Source organism: Indicator indicator, chromosome 22 (assembly GCF_027791375.1).
Source record: "Indicator indicator isolate 239-I01 chromosome 22, UM_Iind_1.1, whole genome shotgun sequence".
NCBI lineage: Eukaryota > Metazoa > Chordata > Aves > Piciformes > Indicatoridae > Indicator > Indicator indicator.
The window spans coordinates 13,380,038-13,399,559 of record NC_072031.1 but is presented as its reverse complement, the minus strand read 5'-3'; the positions used below and the strand labels follow the sequence as shown (position 1 = coordinate 13,399,559).

Below are 19,522 nucleotides of genomic sequence, written 5' to 3'. Positions count from 1 at the left end.
TGCCACTTCAATCACTCCACAATTCCATGAGTACAGGAGAGTAATGAGACATAGAATCACAGAATTGTTTTGGTTGGAAAAATCTTTTACAGTCATCAAGTCCAAACATCGCCTAACTCTACCAAACCTGATGCTCAGCCATGTCCCTCAGCACCACATCTCTAAGTCTTTTAAACACCTCTATGGACGGGGATTCAACCACCTCCATGGAGAGCCTGTTCCACAGTTTGAGAACCCTTTCAGTGAAGAAGTTTCTTCTCATATCCAAACTCAACCTACCCTAGTGCAACTTGAGGCCATTTCCTCTCATCCCATCAGTGGTTATTAGGGAGAAGAGACCAGCACCCACATGTAGCAGTAAAACAAACCAAGAAGTTTAATAACAGAAAAAACTCAACCACTTCAAATTCCTCATATACTTCCTCACTTTTTTGGTTATCCCAAAGACATTTCTCCATACATCTGTTAGGCTAGTAAGTCTTTCTTACTTTGCATGAACACTGATTATTGAGTCTGGGCATGACCTGCTCTTCACTATTCACCTCTGCTTTTCAGCTTTAAGGATCCACCCTCATGAGGAGTGCAAAATCTTCTCAAGCTGAAGATGATTTTCCTAAACTTTTGCACCAGAAATCTCTGTTCAAGTTCACAAATTTCCAAAGGGCTTTTAGCTCTTGAGGATGACAATGTAAACCACCTCAGTGGAGAGTTTGTGAAAAATGAAGTGTGTTCCCAGGCTTCTCGCTGAGGGAAGAAAATTATCATTCTAGCACTGAATTAGTTGTAAATTATACGATCTTTACTTGGTTGAACCAAGGAAAATTGTTGGGTGCATATTCCAAAATGCCCAAATAAATAGCTCACAACAGCACCCAGCCCAGCTAAGGGCCCCTTCAGCCTGTGTGAAATCGACAAGCTTCTAGTAAGCTGATTTAACATTTGCCACTACATCTCCTTGCAACCAGCCTTTACAATAGCAAGCTATTCCATGAAAGTATTTTTCATTAGGATTGAGTACCTCAAATTCTCAAATCTTGTCTATATGGAGGCAATGCATCCTTTCAATTGAATTGATTTAAAAATCAATCTCTTTTAACTGGGGTGGACCCATAATGGAGATTCACTTCAATCAGTTGTGGAGCACTGCATATATCTATTAAGCTTAACCTGGCAAATTCCTATAAACAAAGGTTTCATCTAGCTGAGGTTACCAAATTAAGTTAAATCAATAAAATGATGTTTAAGCTGATGTAAATATGTAATTACAAGTCTCCATCAGCTTAACTACAATTGATTTGTCACTGACTGATGTTACACTGGTACATCCTTTAGATGAAGGAAGTCACAGGGTATCAGTTACTCCTCAAAGCCTTTCACTGTGCACTTGGATTTCCTCTTTAGTGCTATAAGCTGCAGCCAGGAGGGGGTTGGTCTCTTCTCCAAGGCAACCAGCACCAGAACAAGAGGACACAGTCTCAAGCTGTGCCAGGGGAGGATTAGGCTGGAGGTGAGGAGAAAGTTCTTCACAGAGAGAGTGGTTGGCCATTGGAATGTGCTGCCCAGGGAGGTGGTGGAGTCACCATCCCTGGAGGTGTTCAAGAGGGAATTGGACGTGGCACTTGGTGCCATGGTTTAGATAGTCATGAGGTGTAGGGTGACAGGTTGGACTCGATGATCTTTGAGGTCTCTTCCAGCCTTCTTGATTCTATGATTCTATATGTAAATTACAATTAACAATATCAAATGGGTAATTTTAAGCATAAGCTATGAAAAGAGCAAACCTTTTCCCTTTTTGTTCAGATAATAAAACACAGCCAGCTGTTTCTGGTTAGGAAAGCTGTTCCATGCTGCTATTGACTCTTTTTTGGTTTTTTTTTTTTTATTCTGCAGCTAATTACCTGCTGTTCTTACCTGTAGTGAGTATAAGGAGTAAGGTTGGGGACTTCCAGCATCTGAGCATCAGGTTCATTCTCCACCTCATGAAGACTCACCCACTCTTCTTCATCACCCAGTACACCAACCTGTACATGGGGAAGGTAAGAAGGAATACAAAGCAGAATATGTATGTATGTATCTAGATATATACACTCACAAATACAGAAGATTATATATATGTATAACTTCTTTTGCAATGTGTGTCATCATAGCAGTGGAAGAGTAAACGCTTTTAAATACATGTTATCCAGTTATTATTAATTTTCATATGACAGGGCACTAGTTACTTATAAAGCAACAACACAGCCAAGTTAGACAAGTGTTTTGTACCTGTTGGGACTTCACTGGAATCCTCTAATAAGATCTTTTCCAGAAAATACCATGAGAGCACTAATATCCTGTTCAATCTCACTGCCACAATACAAAAGTAACAAGTAGCAATATAACAAAAGGAAAAATAGCCTTGACAATAACTCTCAGGAACAGATGCATACTAAGTCAGTCTCAATGGAGGCAAAATGCCACAGAACTGCAGACAGAGAAACAAGAACAAAGTCAAAGAACAAAAGTGTTTTAACCTCATCTGCTGTTCTGCCCTTAGACCAGACTTTTCCACGTGCAATGCTTTGTATTAACGAATCTCAACACGTTGCCCAACATAGTCGCTCAGCTCCAGCACCATTAGAAGGGACATAATGGTGATGAGAATTGAGAGCATTTCCCCATACAGCTTTCTGGAGATAAAATGAAGATGAATCGAGCCTTAAAAGGAAGTCAACAAGGCATGACAGAAATGCCTGAGTCTGACCTGGGACCCTGGAAGATGGCAGGATCAGCAAGTAGAGTTGTGTGCACAAGAGCCACAGTAAGAGTGTGGTGAAGGAGACAGCAGAGGTGTTGAAAGCTGGGCTTCACTCAGGAGATTCACAAGTGCTGAAAGACAGGGGATCATAGCCAAGATTCCCTGATACAATGCCCTAGCATTGTGCCTGTTTTCTCTGGCATGCCCACCCTACCACAAAGGGCAGTTCCTGTAGTCCATGTCCCTCACCCTAGCCTGGTATCCACAATCACAGCCTGAAGGCTATTAGAGAATCCACACGCAGCTATTCCCTTCAGTGTCTATTTACAGACTTAATATCCATGAAGATGCCTAATCCTTTTTTAACCTCCTGACACTATCTACTGCCACAGACTGCTGTAGCAACAAATTTCAGGAGCTCACAACCCACTGTGTAAAGAGCTATTGCCTTTAATCTTTATTAAACAGATCCCTTACGAGTTCTGTATACTAGCTGCAGCCATAGACACTGTCAAAGCACTTGATGGGCAACGTAGCCCAAAGTATCTAGCAAATCCCCAGTACTTCAAATAGAAAATTAGGTTTCATTCACTTTTTATTTTTCTTTTTTCCCCCTTCAGGAGAAGCAGCCTGATTTATTTATAGATGCTTTGGTTCTTCACTCACTCAGGACTAGATGTGCTGCATATTTATGTTTGCTCACGAAGAAATGACACAAGGAAAATTAGGCCAAAGAAATAAACTCTGCATTGCACTGTGGAAAAAAAAAACCCAAACCCAACAAAAAAAAGCTTCTGTGATCTCTCATGCAGAGGGCTGCTTTCATGGAGGGATGGGGTTGTACAGGTTTTAATGGGCTGTTGGTTATCAAGGACACTGCCACACATCAAACAACACATAAAATAGATGTCAGTGAAGATTAGGGACCTTTTAAAATTCCCAGTACCAAATGAGTTCCATAAATTTTAGGAAAATCCATGGATGCAGAAGCTTAAAGGAAGCAAGCTGAGACAGGTCTGTGTGGTTAAAGCAGAACAGCCCTAAACTGAACCCTGAGAACAAAGACATGATAAGGAGAGTTAAAAAAAACCCCAAGCCCTACGTGAACAAAGAAAGGAAGAGAGGGTTAATTTTAATCAAGGAAACAGAGAACATTTTTTTATTATTAAAGGAGTTTTTGGTTAATACTATAGAAAGTCCACAACAAATACTTTTTTTTTTCCCAAAACTCCTTGCTCATAACAGCATCACCTCCCAGTGCTGCAGTAATTGTATAGCAACAATCCACAGTGCTTTGGAGGCTGCAAATAATCTCCAGTAGTGAGTGAGTTAGTCATCTTTTTGTATTCTAGGAACAGCAAGAGCTTTTACAAATATTTCTTGCATAGCAAAAAGAAAAAAAAAAAAGGAAAAAAAAGAGGCCACAGGTTTCAGTTGTTCTGCAGCAGCAGGCAGGTCATTAATACACATTAAGGACCACATGGTTCAGACTCAGAGGCCCACAGGGCTGTGAACAATTGACATTGAGTCAAGCTTGAGAGCTGTCCAAAACCCCCTGCCTGTTTTGCAGCTCCACATTTACCAGCTGGCTGCAAAGGTGGAAATATTAAGGACCTTTTTTTACTGACTGAAAAGCAGCAAAAGCTTCTATGTGCCCAGGACTGCCATGAGCCCCTCAAAAGCTATCCCAGGAGACATCCTTCTGGTTGTGAATGCTATCCCTGGTAGGAATGTTGGCTGCAGCCTACAAGGAAATGGCAGACACCAACCAAGCCTGGCATGCTGGTTGTTTCAAAGCTCAGGAGCCAGCTGGTAAACAGGTGGCCACTACCTGGACTGGGAGGTGGGGGACCCTGTGCAAAGCAGCAGCACAGACAGTCCCAATTAACTGCTTTCAGCCTCATTTTCTACAGAAAGCTAGTGACAGAGAGGCAGCAAGAAAAGCAACCACAGGCATAGTTCTGTGGGTCAGGAAAAGGTTTTAAGAAAAATAAATCAGGAACTTGCCTTAGTGACAAGAATACCTTATAATGTTCCCAGGACCTGGTGGCAGCATTTGGGAAGCTAACTCAAAGGGTCTTGTGAAATCAGCAGTATACTTTTAAGAGAGTGCTGCTTCTGTGGGTTGTTTTTCCAAAGATGATTGAAGGGTGAACGGCTGTAGGGTACCTCAGTGAACAGCCTGGGGACTTCTGCATGAACTCTGACTTGTGCAGCCGAGCACTTCTAAGTCAATGTTACTCAAAACAAGTTTCATTTATTTAGCAATAATCTCAGAAATGCGTCTCGGCAGCAAACCTGCAGTGATGGACTTCTATATTTTTAGCTTCTGCAAGATCTGTAGTAGATCCCAAGTTTCAGGCTCTTGAAGGAAAAAGGAAATTATTTTTTTTGCTGAAACACTCTGATGTCAGATCAGAGGAAATGTATCAGTTTCAAGAATCAGAGTACAAAGAGATTCCCACAGGGCAAAAAAGAACCACAGGCAGTGGTAAGGATAAAAGAATCCTTTGAGGGGCAAGAGAGTCCACTACGAGCTGCTCCTCATAAAACAAAGTTCATTTAGAGGCTTCTTTCTTGTAGATGCTTTTTGGTTAACAGTGTATGCAAACTTCACTGGAGGGTTGTGTTTGTTGACTGATGCACCTCTATTCATGTGTGCATTGTTTTAGGAGTGTTGTGGTTTAACCCCAGCCAGCAGCTAAGCACCACCGAGCCGCTCGCTCACTCCTTCCCCCCTCCCAGTAAGAGGGGGATAAGAATTGAGGGGAGCAAAAAGTATAATTTGTGAGTAGAGATAAGAACAGTGTAATAACTGAAATGAAATAATATGTAATAACAATTTTAATGGAAAGGCATATAACAAAAAGAGAGAAAGAAATAAACCCCAAAGAAAGGCAAGTGACGCACAATGCCATCGCTCACTACTCACTGACCAATGCCCAAGCAGGAATCTGCCCCCTGAACTCCAGCCAATTCTCCCCAGTTTACATACTGAGCATGATGTTCTGTGGTATGGAACATCCCTGTGGCTAGTTCAGGTCAGCTGTCCATGCTCCCTCCCAACTTCTGGTGCACCTGCTGGCTGGAAGGGCATAGGAAACTGAAAAGCCTTAACTTAGGGTAAGTGCTACTTAGCAACAACTAAATCATCAGTATGCTATCAACATCATTCTCCCTCTAAATACAAAATACAGCATTGTGGCAGCACCCAGGAAGAAAATTAACTCTGTCCCAGCCAAAACAAGGACAAGAAGGCAGATGAGAACATCAACTGCATTTTGGTTGCCATCGACATAAAACCTAAAGGAATGCACTCTGCATCTTAACAGTTCTCTTATAACAGGACCACAATCCCCAGGAGGCCCCAAGACTGCCACAATAAAACCACCTATGTCCACTGAGACACTTCCTATAATTCTCAATAACGATCAGCCATCACAAGTTAGCACATCTTCATTCCCATCTCTCAACTGTTCCCAAGGCATTAGGTTCAATTAAAGGCCATATTCATTTATTATTACAAAAATGAGAGAGTATAAAGCAATACTGGAAGTGATGCCAGATCCTTTTCCTTCCCTGTGCATTACTTTATCCATTTCCAACAAGGAAAACACGACACATTTCATAAAGTGATTTAACATTTTCTAATGGAATGCACCAGAGGATCAAAGTGTCAGAATTGTGATGGAAAAGGGACCCAAAATAATTAAAATCGGGAATAATTTGCTGCAGTATTTGGGATGAGAGGGTGATGCTTCCAAAATGTTGAGCAGTTAGGAAGTATTAACTGCAGGAAAAGAAAACACACTGTTTCTGTGCATTGCAGAGGTACCCTGTGTTCCACTATAGTTCAAGATATGTCAGAGTTTTCATTACAGCAGTCCATAACTCACACATTTGAAATCGCTTTGGGAGAAATTCGGTTCACAGGGTGTCAGCCTGGGTGCAATTTTTTTCCCTTACAAAATCCTTAAATCGATTCAGCCACTTTTTGATTTAGAGATTGGCAAAGGCATAAAATTGTCAGAGTTTCAGACACTTTATTTACCAGCTCTGAAGTGAAAACGACACCATGAGAATCACCTTGTCCAATGGATGAATCCTACCTGGGTCACTGATTTAACCCACAAACCCAGATAAATTCATGGGTAAGGTTATAAAGACTTTCCCAACTCACAGCTTTACAAGTGAATACACTGATGACACTTTAAAGCTTTCACCACTGGGAAACCCTGCTACTGCTCACCATGATACACAAAATCTCTCTAAAAACAGCAGAAAGGCTTTAAAGCAAAACCTCTCCACAGTTAGCCCATACAGTGTTACAGTTTGAAGGGGGAACTTTAGCCTAGTTCCTTAGCAAAAGACTGAAGGTAAAATAAATTACCACTGGATGTAAGAGAACAATAGTTATAAGGTCCATAGAATTAATTGGCTTGCTAATGGGCTATAGAGAAGAGGCATAAACAGTTTTTTCTCTCTTTTTCTTCTTCTGTTGCCTCTGCTTGCAACTTTTCTCTCTCCCGTGGCCTTGCCAGGGTATCTTTGTTTTGACCACTGTGTGAGATAATGGGAAGGAGGGAGGGAGTGGGGGAGGAGGTGAATGGGTCCCATGGATCTGTCCAGGGAGGTCAGAGGAGTTTGTGTTGTTTATAAATTGTAAAAAAAAAAATATATATATATAAAAATATATAGACAAAATACATATATTGTATACTTTGTACATATTTGTTGCATTCCATATTTCTCGATTGCAGTTTGCTTGTAAATAGAGCTTCATTTGCTTCCATCCCAAACTGAGCTATAGTCTGGCAGTTTATTCTGGGGCGTAGTTTCTCCAAATTAGTTAGGAGGTAATTTCAACCCACCACAAACACTCAGGGCTCCATGATTTGTAACACCTCTTCCTAAGTGGCCTTCAACCATTCCAGAGGTCTTCTGTGGTCTGCACAATAACATTAATCACCAGACAAACACATCAGACTTGGCAGAAGTTAACCCAGCTTTTCTAATCAGCCAGAGGAAAGTTTGATGCTGTGGACCAAACACCCAAGGTGTGGTCAGATCATGCCATTTATGAACTTCTCCTGGCAAAACTCAAGGAAAAAATCCGGCATGGGGAAAAATAACTTGAAACCGGATTGTAGCAGGCAGCGTAAACATGAAGCCACATGAATAACACCATGGATTCAGAATCAGTCTTGGTTGCAAATTTCCAGGGGGGGTGTGTGGGAAATCTACGTTCTAACTACATCTAAGAGTACAGGATGATTAGAAGGATTTACTGGAACTCTTTGGGGATGAACACATTACCTGTGGATGCCAATGCCACAAGACAGTTACTGCTGGTCTCTCTGAACAAGTGTCAGCAGAACCTTTATATTACATCTTCTCTAGATTTTTACTGTATGCCATGACAAAACAATGTCAGAATTGTTTTTAAAATACCATTGGTACATTTCTGTAGTTCTCTGCTTGGCAATCCAGTTTCCTCCACTCCTCTAAGTCGAGATGGAAAGGTGAAAAAGATACAGCCTAATGATCTTTTTAAAAAGCCCTTCAGAGTAGCTTCACTAGAAACACAGAAATGGGAGTTTTAACACTTGGTATTGTTACCAACACTCAGATCTTACAGACCTGATTCTCCTCTCATATTCATTGACACAATTGAGAATTAGTTCCACAGTGGCTCCCACGAATTTCCACCCCAGCACATAAAGCAGAAGCCAAGGCCAGATGTACAAAATTTCACGTCAGCTGGAACTCCCAACTGTGTTTGTCATCCAAATTGTTCATGAAGTCTCAGACTTTAGAGATGGCACTTAACCAAAATGGAGTACTTGGAACATTTTCTAGACCTGTCCTTATCAAGGAAGCTTTCTGCCACATAAAGGAAGAAAAAAGAGAACTACATTTGTGGCAGGTTGCTTGTGTGCGTGGGTATAAAGTAGCTGACATTTTTTCTGTAAGGATATTCAGAGTAATCCTAGTAGAGATGGAAAAGAAGACATAATATATAAGGGATGCCCAATGTAAAGCCATCACCCAGACGTACAAACAGAGGGGGACATAAAGGAAGCACATGATAACAGCAAATAGTTTTTTTTGGTCATGCTTTGTCATGACCCCACCAACAGCAGAAGTACAGCACAGAGGGAATGATCTGTATGGGAGATCAATCCAGTTCTTCACCTTCCAGGAGAGATTATCCTGTACAAAGCCTTTGTAAACCACAACATATTTTTTTTTCTCCAAGCTATTAGCTATTTACAGCTACTCTGCACCTTATTGCAGAATTTCACAAAGACAAATGGTCAAATACTTTTGCAAATGGGTGGAGATGTAGTGCCAGTACCTGATTAATTGTAAAGTACACTAGAACATAGAGACTAGTATTTTATAGTTGGATGTGATGTTATCACTTGGAAATATTGCCTGGTTTAAAATCATAGTATGCAGAACCATGCCTTAAGTGGCTTTTAATTTGATGCTAAGGCATGAAACCCTTAACAATGCTATTAAAAACTATACACAGGACAGTGAATGAAAGATCCAGAAGGAAAAAATCCTCCCTATATTTCTGTGCAGAAGATACTTTTATAGGTTGGGTATAACACCACTGCCCTTCAATCCCACATACAGTTGTCTGTGCTAAAATATGGATGTTACAGCACCAGTGTGCATCCCAGCACAGGCATATTACTGCTTAGAACAAACTACATGAAAGGCAGAAGAGGGCAGAAGCGAACACTGGGCATCACTTGCAGCTGTTCTGTGAAAGGCTGTGTGTATTTGAAAGGTAGGCAGGAAAACCTGGGATGTCCAGAGGGCAGGTTCAAGTCTTAGATCCAAGACAGGATGGAGGCATTCGTGTCCTCACCTCTGCTCTCACTACCATGTTGTCATCCCCTACTCTTGCAATGGTGCTCTTCTGATCACACAAACAGCCTGTGCAGAGTTGATCTGTCTGAAATTCATTTGTCCTTGACTGGATCATGTCTTGTAGCAGCTCTGGATATGATCATACCAGAATCAGTGTGTGCAGAAGGCAGGAATTTAGAAAGTCTTGTCAAAAGTGATAGGGATGAGGAAAGGGAACAGGAGCAGGACAATGAGAGCTCTAGTTTAAACTGACTAAAGGTGCTGTGAAATTTAAGAGAGAAAGAATTTGAGTGAAGTGCTGGCAGGAAGGGGTTGTGAACAAAGGATTATATGCAGCTGTCATCCTGGAAACAGGATTTGTTCTATCCTTATGGAGTCACCAATTTCTCTGCATCCTGGAAAGGTTTTTATTAATCATGTGAGCAAGAAATTTTTATATATATAAATCCACTTGGAGCAACATTTGTTGTTGTGCCAAAGCTATACGGTGGTGTGAGGTGCAGAAGAAAACTGCAGAGTAGCTAGGGTGAGAACTATCCAGACTCCACAAAGACTGGCTGTGCTGCTTCCCCAAATAGATTCCTGGATCCAGGAATCCAATGAATGAGATGGTCATGAAGGATTGTGAACAGGAAGGATCCTCCCTTCCCTCCCTACACATCATGAACCCTTCAACCACTATTTGTAACCAGGGCTCTTCAAGGATGCAGATGAACTTCATGGTAATTAGTACTGCAGCTTTAAAGCATTCAAATTTACTGCACTTCAGTGGTGTTCTACAACGCAGAATGAACAAATTCCTAGAAATATCAATGAGGTGCTGCAGCACAAAAAGGCTTCTCAGAATGTGCCAAGCCACTGTATTATAGGATTTGAGTGTTTAATTCTGTAACATGCAATAATGTGTATGTAAATGGTACAAAATGTACCAACTTGTTCACAACAATCTCATTAGTAAGTGAAGTGATTGTATCAACATGTCTAAGTGGTGATGGTGATTTAAGAAGTCCAACATTTGGTCTAAAAAACAGATTATATTATTTATAAGGATCTGTGGGTGGAAAGGAAGAAGCAAAGCTCATCTGTCAGGAGAACAAATGAGGAATATATAACTCCTTCAAGGCATAATGACAGCAGAAAGAGGGATATTGTCTAAAGCTGATGAAGAAGAGAATTCATCCTATTCATATCTAGAGGCCTAGATAGAAAACCTCAGTATATTCCATTATGAGCTAGAAAAATACACTCAATCTCATGAATAATGGTACCTTTAGTGTTCAGTGAAATCTTCCTATACTTCTGACTCTCAGATAATAACTGCCAGGTTTGCATCTGGTTTGAAAGTCCACCTAGCAGAACCTAAACAGGTTTCAAATCCTTTTGTAAAGAAACAGACGGACTTAGCTCTGCCGTATGTGTTGCTTGTGGCACATCTGGTGTTCTGCACATAAAGCAAAGCTGCTTTCCTAAAATCCATGTGGATTATTTAAAGGATAAGCATTCTCACACATATATATATTACATATCATGTTTTTGTTTTTCTTTTGTTTCTTTGCATAGAAGTTACAGCATACATTTCTTAGCTAAGCCTCTCAAGATCCCTTTGTATTCTGTCTTCTCCAGAGCCCCCCTGAACAGCTACCAGCAGGCCATTTAATGAAGAGTTTTGATCCAAAGTTAAGCAAAAACTGTAATGCAAACAACAATTCACTATTTAGACTATTTTTAACCCCTCAGAAATTTCATTAAGAGATTTTTTTTTTTTTTTTTGTCAGGGACATACCTGCCCTTCGACTATCCACTTGGAGATGGAGGTTTTGCCGTCATACCCTGGCCGGAACTGAAGCGTGGCAGAGCGAGGGCTGATGTTGGAAATCACCAGGTTGGATGGAGCACCTGGAAGTTCTGGAGAAACAGAAATGGAAATGAGAGGCCTGACATTCAGTGTTTCAGCATATAAAATACCTTGGTAACAATGACAGGAGAGCAAATAGCTGTGGAGTTGGCTTTAGTTTTTGGCAGAGTATCACATACAGCATCACTATTTCTGCCTGCTCTGAGGAGGCACCACGTTGGCACAGACTAAAGAGAAAAGAAAGAGTCCATCTACAGAATTACAGCTACTGGTGCAGAGAAACTGCACCACTGAAAGTGTGGTGGCTCAGGAGGAAGGTACTTCTCAGCTCCAGATATGCCAGTCACTGGCCAAGTTACCTAATTCCACTGTTACTTCTGCTTCTCTGGAACTAAATGACTAAATGTTTACTTACAGCACACACAACTTTAACAAGAAGAAAGGACTCAAATTTTTGGTTAGTCTGTGGGGAAGATTTTGTAATTTATTCATAGAATCACAGACTGGTTTGGGTTGGAAAGGACTTGAAAGATCACCTAGTCCAAACCCCCTGCCACAGGACCATGGACAGGTGCCACAGCACCATGGACAGATGCCACAGGTGCCAAGGACACCTTCCACTGGACCATGTTGTTCAAAGCTCCATCCAACCTGGCTTTCAACATTTCCAGGGTTCAGGCATCCACAGCTCCTCTGGGCACCCACAGCTCCTCTAGGCAAACTGTTCCAGTGCCTCACCACCCATATGGTGAATAATTTCTTCCTAATACCTAAACTAAGTCTACCCTCTTCTCATTGTTGACCTGTGGGTTCTAGGGGGCATTTCAGATGTCTGAATAAAGTAGAAGATTTAAAAAAAAAAAATATGTTGCAAATATAGAGAGTGACCTTTCATGAGGAAAAATCTGCAGCCCCATTACAGCTTTGCCTTCCCTCAGTCAAGCTTACAATAGCATTTACATTTTTAATATTCTCTGAATTACCAACAAAAGCAAGCCCAAGAAAGAGATTAAATATAGATTGTTTAGAATAAATTTCCAATAGTACCTGATTCAAAAGTAATGGAAATGACTATTATAATCAGCAACCACTCACAATGTTGTGCTATGAGCAAATGCAACAGGCAAAAAGTGAGCAGCTTTTTGGCATACATTTCAAGCATGCACAGACACACAATATTTCTTGATTCTTAGTTCACATTTGTGGGAAATATGATCGATAAACTAACCCTGACCAAGTAGGATAATGCTGTTATCTGGCTAACAACAGGGAGCATGGCATTGATATAGTCTACAGATGGTCACAATTACCTATGATCAAGGAAGAGAAAGGCAAACATGTTTCAAGGCATACATAGAAAAGTTGAAAAAAATAACAAAAAGGGGAGAAACTGGATTACCATCAGTGATGTACATTACCTGCTCCACCTTGGAAGATTCTATTCCTATAATCTGTAAATTAACTGAAACTGCCTGTTGGAGCTACGAATTGGCTTTTTGGTTTGCTTTCTATACTGGATGAGGGAAAGTGTAGTATTTTAAAACCAAAATATAAAAAAGCTAAACTTAGAGGTGGCCAAATGGTAACTCAGACAATGCAGCAGAGGACTACCTCCTTCCAAACCTTTCTCAGGACACAACTCCCAAATCTTGTAAATCAGACTTTGAGTTTCGTTATACAAGTGCCCTCTCATGGGTGACATAAGCTATGCTACTTACAAATGAAAAAACCTTTACCTTTCAACACCATCCAAATTCTAATTTTTCCTCCCCAAAGCAACACTTTTTCAATTGGCTGAGGCTTCACTCCGATGTCACTTTGTAAATGTCAAGAGATTCTGTACCAGATTCACTTTATTACTTTATTCATTCCTTCTGCCATCCCTACAATTTTATTTTTGTTTGTTGGTTTAGTTTTGATTTTTTTGTTTGTTTGTTCTTGGTTTGTTTGGTTTTTGTATTTGCATTAAATTGCCTCAACTCTCTGGTAATTTCCAATTGCAAGTGTGTTTATTAATATTTATTAACAATATCAAGATACAGATTAGGCAGCTAACATGTTTGATTGATGAACATATTAAACCATCTCAATATGATCAGTCTGGAGAAAAGAAGGCTCTGAGGTCACCTTCTTGTGGCCTTCCAGTATTTGAAGGGGGGCTACAAGAAAGCTGGGGAGGGACTTTTTAGGATGTCAGGTAGTGATAGGATTAGGGGGAATGGAATAAAGCTGGAAGTGGGGAGAGTCAGACTGGATGTGAGGAAGAAGTTCTTCACCGTGAGAGTGGTGAGAGCCTGGAATGGGTTGCCCAGGGAGGTGGTTGAGGCCCCATCCCTGGAGGTGTTTAAGGCCAGGCTGGATGAGGCTGTGGCCAGCCTGATCTAGTGTGAGGTGTCCCTGCCCATGGCAGGAGGGTTGGAACTAGACAGTCTTTGTGGTCCCTTCCAACCCTGACTGATTCTATGATTCTATGTTTTAGAATATATTAAAATAAACCACATTTTCTAACAGTTAAATTTAAATTATGTCCAACACGTCATAAATAAAACCACTTTTACTATCACTGAGCCAAAGCAATTTCTGACCCTCAGAACATGAAGAGATCATCGACAGGTTGGACTCGATGATCTTTGAGGTCTCTTCCAACCTTCTTGATTCTATGATTCTATAAAAGTATGAAAAAACAGCCAACTTTCACTCGTTTCCTGCAGTTTCACCAACCTGGGGGCACACCAGAAGAGATGGTGGAGGATGTGACCCATCCACTGCCTTTTGCAGTCACAGCTGCCACCTCGATCGTGTAGGTGGTGAGGGATGACAGCCCTGTGATCTTGTACTCCAGCGTCGTGTTGGGCAGAGCGCGGGCGAGCCGGGAGTCGTTCCTGCCATACACCTCCCAGGAGATCTGGTACCCTGAAACACAATGACCAAGAAATCAGGGGGCCATAGCAATGGTGGAGTTTAGCTTTTCTTCTAAAGCACAGTTATGCAAGGACCCAGAGGCTGGTAAATTTGTGCATCTGCAAGGTGGTTGTGGAGAGAGGGGGAAGCCAGGGGGCTTGCTTGTGTTTTTCTGTTGATTGTACATATTTGTAAGTGTTGTGAACAGTGTATATTTGTACATATCCATTGCATTTTGTCCTAGATTGTAGTTTTGCCTATAAAATACAGCTTTGCTTGCTTCCAGACTGAGCTACCTGGTTATTGTCAGTGTGGGATGGGGATTTCAGCTCTCACACTGTTACAGTGGTGGAGGCTCCATTCCTGGAGGTTTTTAAGGCCAGGCTGGATGGGACTCAGAGCAACCTGATGGAATGTGAGGTGTCCCTGCCCATGGCAGGTGGGGGTGGAACTGGGTGGTCTTTGAGGTCCCTTCCAACCCTGACAATTCCGTGATTTGCTTGTGGTCAATGGTGGTATGACTTGTTTCTTACTCTATTCCATTATGGTCCCTGTTTATAAGCAGGAAAAAGGACAAAAAAAAAAAAAAAAAAAAGGTTGAAATAAAGACTGGGTAAAATACCCAAGTATTTTTCTAATATTGTTATTTCTAACAACAAAATGATGTAGGTACTCCACGGGATATCATCTGCCCATCAGACTACAGATCATAGATGGAGGAGGACACAGAGTTCCTCAGAGTCTTTGCTATGACGACACAGAGCATACTATGAAATGTCTGGGAAACGTGGGGATAACCTTGCAAAAGGGTGGATTTCATTCTGTGAACTCTGTGAAACAAACAGGAAGAAAATATAACATTTTCTCACCAGCTGGAATGTTTAATTAAAAATATCTATCTGTTTTGTAGGGCTACTCCCTTTCCAGGCTGAAGTAACCTTCACTGCTGTATATCCAGAAATCCTTACAAATATGACAATAAAATCAGGCAGAAACATTGTGAGAATCTTCTAGGAAGTGAAAAAACCTCTACTCCCCACTGCTTGTTCCTCACACAAATCCTTTAGCACGGTGAATCATTACTCTTTCTTTTAGAACCATAGTGTAGCCAATGTATTGTCCAAAACTGCCCTTGCCCTGACCTCCATGGTATTCTTCTATTACAACCAGGCTCTCCTTTTCAGCGCCTTTATAACCATCTGCCTTCCAAGAACTTCTGAAACTTTCTGCTGTCTGATTTGCTCAATTTTACCTCCAAAACTGCTTGTCCTCCCTTCTGCCCAGTCCTACTCTATTCTCTTTTGAACCTATTTGAACCTCACTGTGCCAGTCTCCAGAGACCCTGTCTGAAAAGTTTGCTTGATTGCAGCTTTCTTTGTGATTTGAATCAGGGGGGGGGAAAATACACATAGCTCTTGAATGACTGTGAAATGGAAGTGAGTGAAAAGGACTAACAGAAAAGAACCCTACTGAGTGAACCATGCACTGTCTAGAGCAATTCCCTACTGGATTCCTGTTCCCAGCATGTAGGATGAGGAATTCAGAGCAGTTGGGGGGGCTTAAGGTTTTTTCCTCACCCCCCAGGCCCTCCTCTTTTTTTTTCTTTTTTTAAACATTAGAAGTCAATTAATAGTAGTGAAATACATTTTCCACTGGAACATAAGGGAAAATGTTTTTACTCTGAGGGTGACAGACAGTGAAGCAGGCTGCTCAGACAGGTTGTGGAGTGTTTTCCTCTGGAGAGATTCTGAAGCCATCTGGACATTGTGATCCTGGGCACCCTGCTGTGGGTGATTCTGCTTTAGCAGGGGTGGGGTGGACTCCATGGCCTCCAGAGGTCCCTTCCAACCCCCTGCTATTCTGTGATAGTGATTCTGTCATCTCATGAACTAAAAGCATGAGGAGACAAATATTCCACAAGAGTCTGAGAGGTGTGAGATGTTCTCCTTCCTTTGGTGCTAGCTGCCACCACCACCAGGGATCCCTGTTAACCTGGTTTTGCATGAAAATAGCTCAGAGTGCTCACATAGTCACTAATTATGTTTCAGGTGAGGGGGCAGTGCTAAAAAGAGGTTGGCCCCAAGGATCTCTTGAAGCCCCTTCCAACCTCTAATATCCTGTGACACTTCAACCAATCCAGCTACATTGCAACAACTTGTCTGACTCTGTGCAGGGGAAAAGCTCCTGGATGCTCATCTGGAACCACTGTTAAGTAAGTTTCTGAATGGGGCTTAATCCAGTAATTGAGCAAAATCTCAAAGACACTGTGGCATTTTGATGCTCTCTGAAAAGACTTGAGAATCATTTACCTGCAGAGTTTATGAAGCACAGGCAAGAATACAACCGGTATGAAGATCTGACAAAACTTAAGGACTCTGTTGCCTTTATAAACAGAGAAGAAACAGAAAGGTGGAGGGTGACTGCCCACTCTGTTTGATGCTCTGTGAAGATGTATGAAGAAGCAGCTAACAGAATAGCCATCACCAACATCCCTTTCAAAAAACACGGGGGCTGTTTGTTCCAGAGAGGGCAATGTAGAAGAATGAGGAATCCATGGAAGGCTCAGTTGTGCCTCCCCCCACTTCCCAACAGAGGACACAAACCCAGCAGCCACGTCCCCAGCCAGCAGAATGTCCATGTACAGCCAAGGATGGAGCAGAGATTTGGCAAGGGCCATGCTGTGGCTCATCTGTCTGCCCAGAAGCTGTGGACAACCCTGCTATGCCTGCTTTGAACCTTACACATGGGCTGACAGGAGTATCACCTCAGAATAAATTAGTATGAGTTGCTCAAAGCAATAAATAACTGTAAGAGAATAAATAGAGAACTTTTAACGCTCCCTCTATCCATTTGTTGCTTATGAACAACAGAAAGTCACCCACCATGCACTAGGCACTCTTAAGTGATTGAGATACCTTCTCTCCCATCTAGATAAGCTTCAAACATTGGTGATTATTTGTGGTACACTTGTGACTACAGTGATGAAACCCAGCTTTTCTGTCCATGGAGCACACGGCCTCTATGTATTTATTTACTCAAAAAATGCCCACCGGGAAAAATATCCTGAGCTCACATGCAAATCAAGGAAAAGTCAAAGAGGCAGCACTTGCTGTTGGATATTTCACTCCCAAAAGCACAGTTAAATTCCAGTCATATACAAAAACGCAAACAGAAAACAAATAGCCACAGACACAGTGAGCAGACATGGAGCCAAAGGTAACCATGCATAACAAAAAGAGATGAAAAACTGCTGAAGGAGAGGAACAACATCCACTGCACCCCAAAGTAGCACTTCAGCCACAATGGCTGACAGATGGGCAGAACTTCAGGACATGTGGTTGGTAAAAACACGCTCGCTCTTTCGCAGACACAGTCACTGCCAGAAAGGTGCACAGGGGAGTCCAGGCTGAGTGTTTCCTCTGGCTTCAGCCTGAGAGCAGGAAAGGTGCCACAGAGCCTTCCCCTACGCTTTGGCACTGCACCCTCGCCACCAAACGCTGCCTAACGGAAACTAATGACCGGAGGAGGTTCAGAAATAATTTTCTGTTGATCTGGAGTAAATTCTCTACAAGAGAGCAGTACACCCAATCACAAACTGTCCATCTACATCCAGGTCCTCATAAATCAATGTTTACTGAGGGAAGGAGGAAGACACTGAAATTTACAGCAAGAGTAATGGGCAATTTCCCAGAGCAGGCTGGCTGCTGGCACCCCCCGCTGTGCTATTCTCCTCCTAGCTCTGATGCAGGGACAAGAAGGTCCAGTAAAGATATCAATGAGCAGAAATGATGAATAATTACCTCCCTAAGCACTCTGATCTCCAAGCAGCCCTCTATAAACCTTTGAGGTGCTCAAGGCATGAACAATTTTGCTATTTTTCTCTTCTATCCCAACTGCAATTCACATCATTAAGGATAGGGTGGGGTTTTTTTTCCTTGTAAACTTTAGCCATTTTAACATTGATGCTTCTTCATGAACAACAGACCTCGAGTTAATTCTTTCTGAAACACTTTGCCCCAAACGTAATATTTGTGCTCCACCAGATTTCAGCCCATTCTAGGAGGCAGCAGCTTGTGTCTAGCAAATCAATTCTGCAACACTCAAGCATGGTGCTGCTAACTTGTGCTTACCAAGGATGAGTGTTACCTCATGTGGGAGAGCTGGACTTGGGCTTAGGTACCTAAATTTAAGCACTCAGGCTTGACAGCTTTTGGCCATCTTCACTGAATCAATACTGCTCTGAGTTCAGAAATCATTAGCTGCTGTCCCCAAACCACTTAAATCAAAGCATATTTCAGGAAGGTTATTTTGGTATAAAGGTATAATATGATCTGCATGAGGACTCCACATTTACTATAAACAGCATGAAAGACACATGTACAAATGGTGCACATTGCTGATGCACAGAAACGCTGTCAAGTGCAAGTCCTATCAAAACAATTAAGACCTGTCCAAAGTTAAAACGCTTCAGGAAATTAGACTGATAGAACATTTCAATGTTCAGGGGCCAGAAATTCTGGTGATTTTTAACTCCCCCAAATGTACATGGTTTTCACAAATTATAATGTGTTCTAGAAAAACAAATACAATTTAAACAGTCAGTGCTTTCAAACCAAAATATTTTGATCTGTGTGAAAAAATCATCTCCCTTCCAAGCTATGATTTTTTTCTCCAGTAGTTTAAAACTTTCTTGCATTTCAGACCCTTGAAAGCCTTTGTTAAATGGAATGTCCATCCTGTGCAGCTGTAATAGTTTCCCATTTGAAAACAATATTGTCTCTGTTGATAAGAACTAGAGTTTTCCTCAGCTATTTATAGCTTCCTTTATGAAAAAATAATGAAGTTGCTGATGTTGTATCTATACTGGCATGCAGTAAATAGATAAATAGCTTGTCAAACAGCAAGCTCATCAAAGAGAAACAAGAGAGTTCGGAACCCTTGGGATGGTTTATACAAAATTAAGTAATGACATGCAAATTCTGTCACACAGTCCACAGCCAGACCACTTGATCACAGATGAAGGATACTGCTGATTTCAGGCTTGCTCTTGATTGCAGATGTTAGCAATGCCAATCTAGATTTTGCAGCTCTGAAGTCCAGGTAGGAAGCCCTCACCTTTGGGGCAAAGGCCAAACACTGTCTTA

At 41.6% G+C, this 19,522-nt stretch overlaps 1 protein-coding gene across 1 annotated transcript in view; it reads right to left on the bottom strand.

Annotated features, from left to right (window-relative positions):
• SDK1 (sidekick cell adhesion molecule 1) overlaps window positions 1–19,522 on the bottom strand; it is a 420,137-nt gene that overhangs the window by 84,037 nt on the left and 316,578 nt on the right. The window contains exons 21-23 of the mRNA XM_054390916.1: window positions 14,199–14,390; window positions 11,406–11,527; window positions 1,912–2,021 (exon numbers count right to left, since the gene is read on the bottom strand). Coding sequence (XP_054246891.1) covers window positions 1,912–2,021; window positions 11,406–11,527; window positions 14,199–14,390 — 424 coding nt within the window. The remainder of the gene's footprint in view (window positions 1–1,911; window positions 2,022–11,405; window positions 11,528–14,198; window positions 14,391–19,522) is intronic.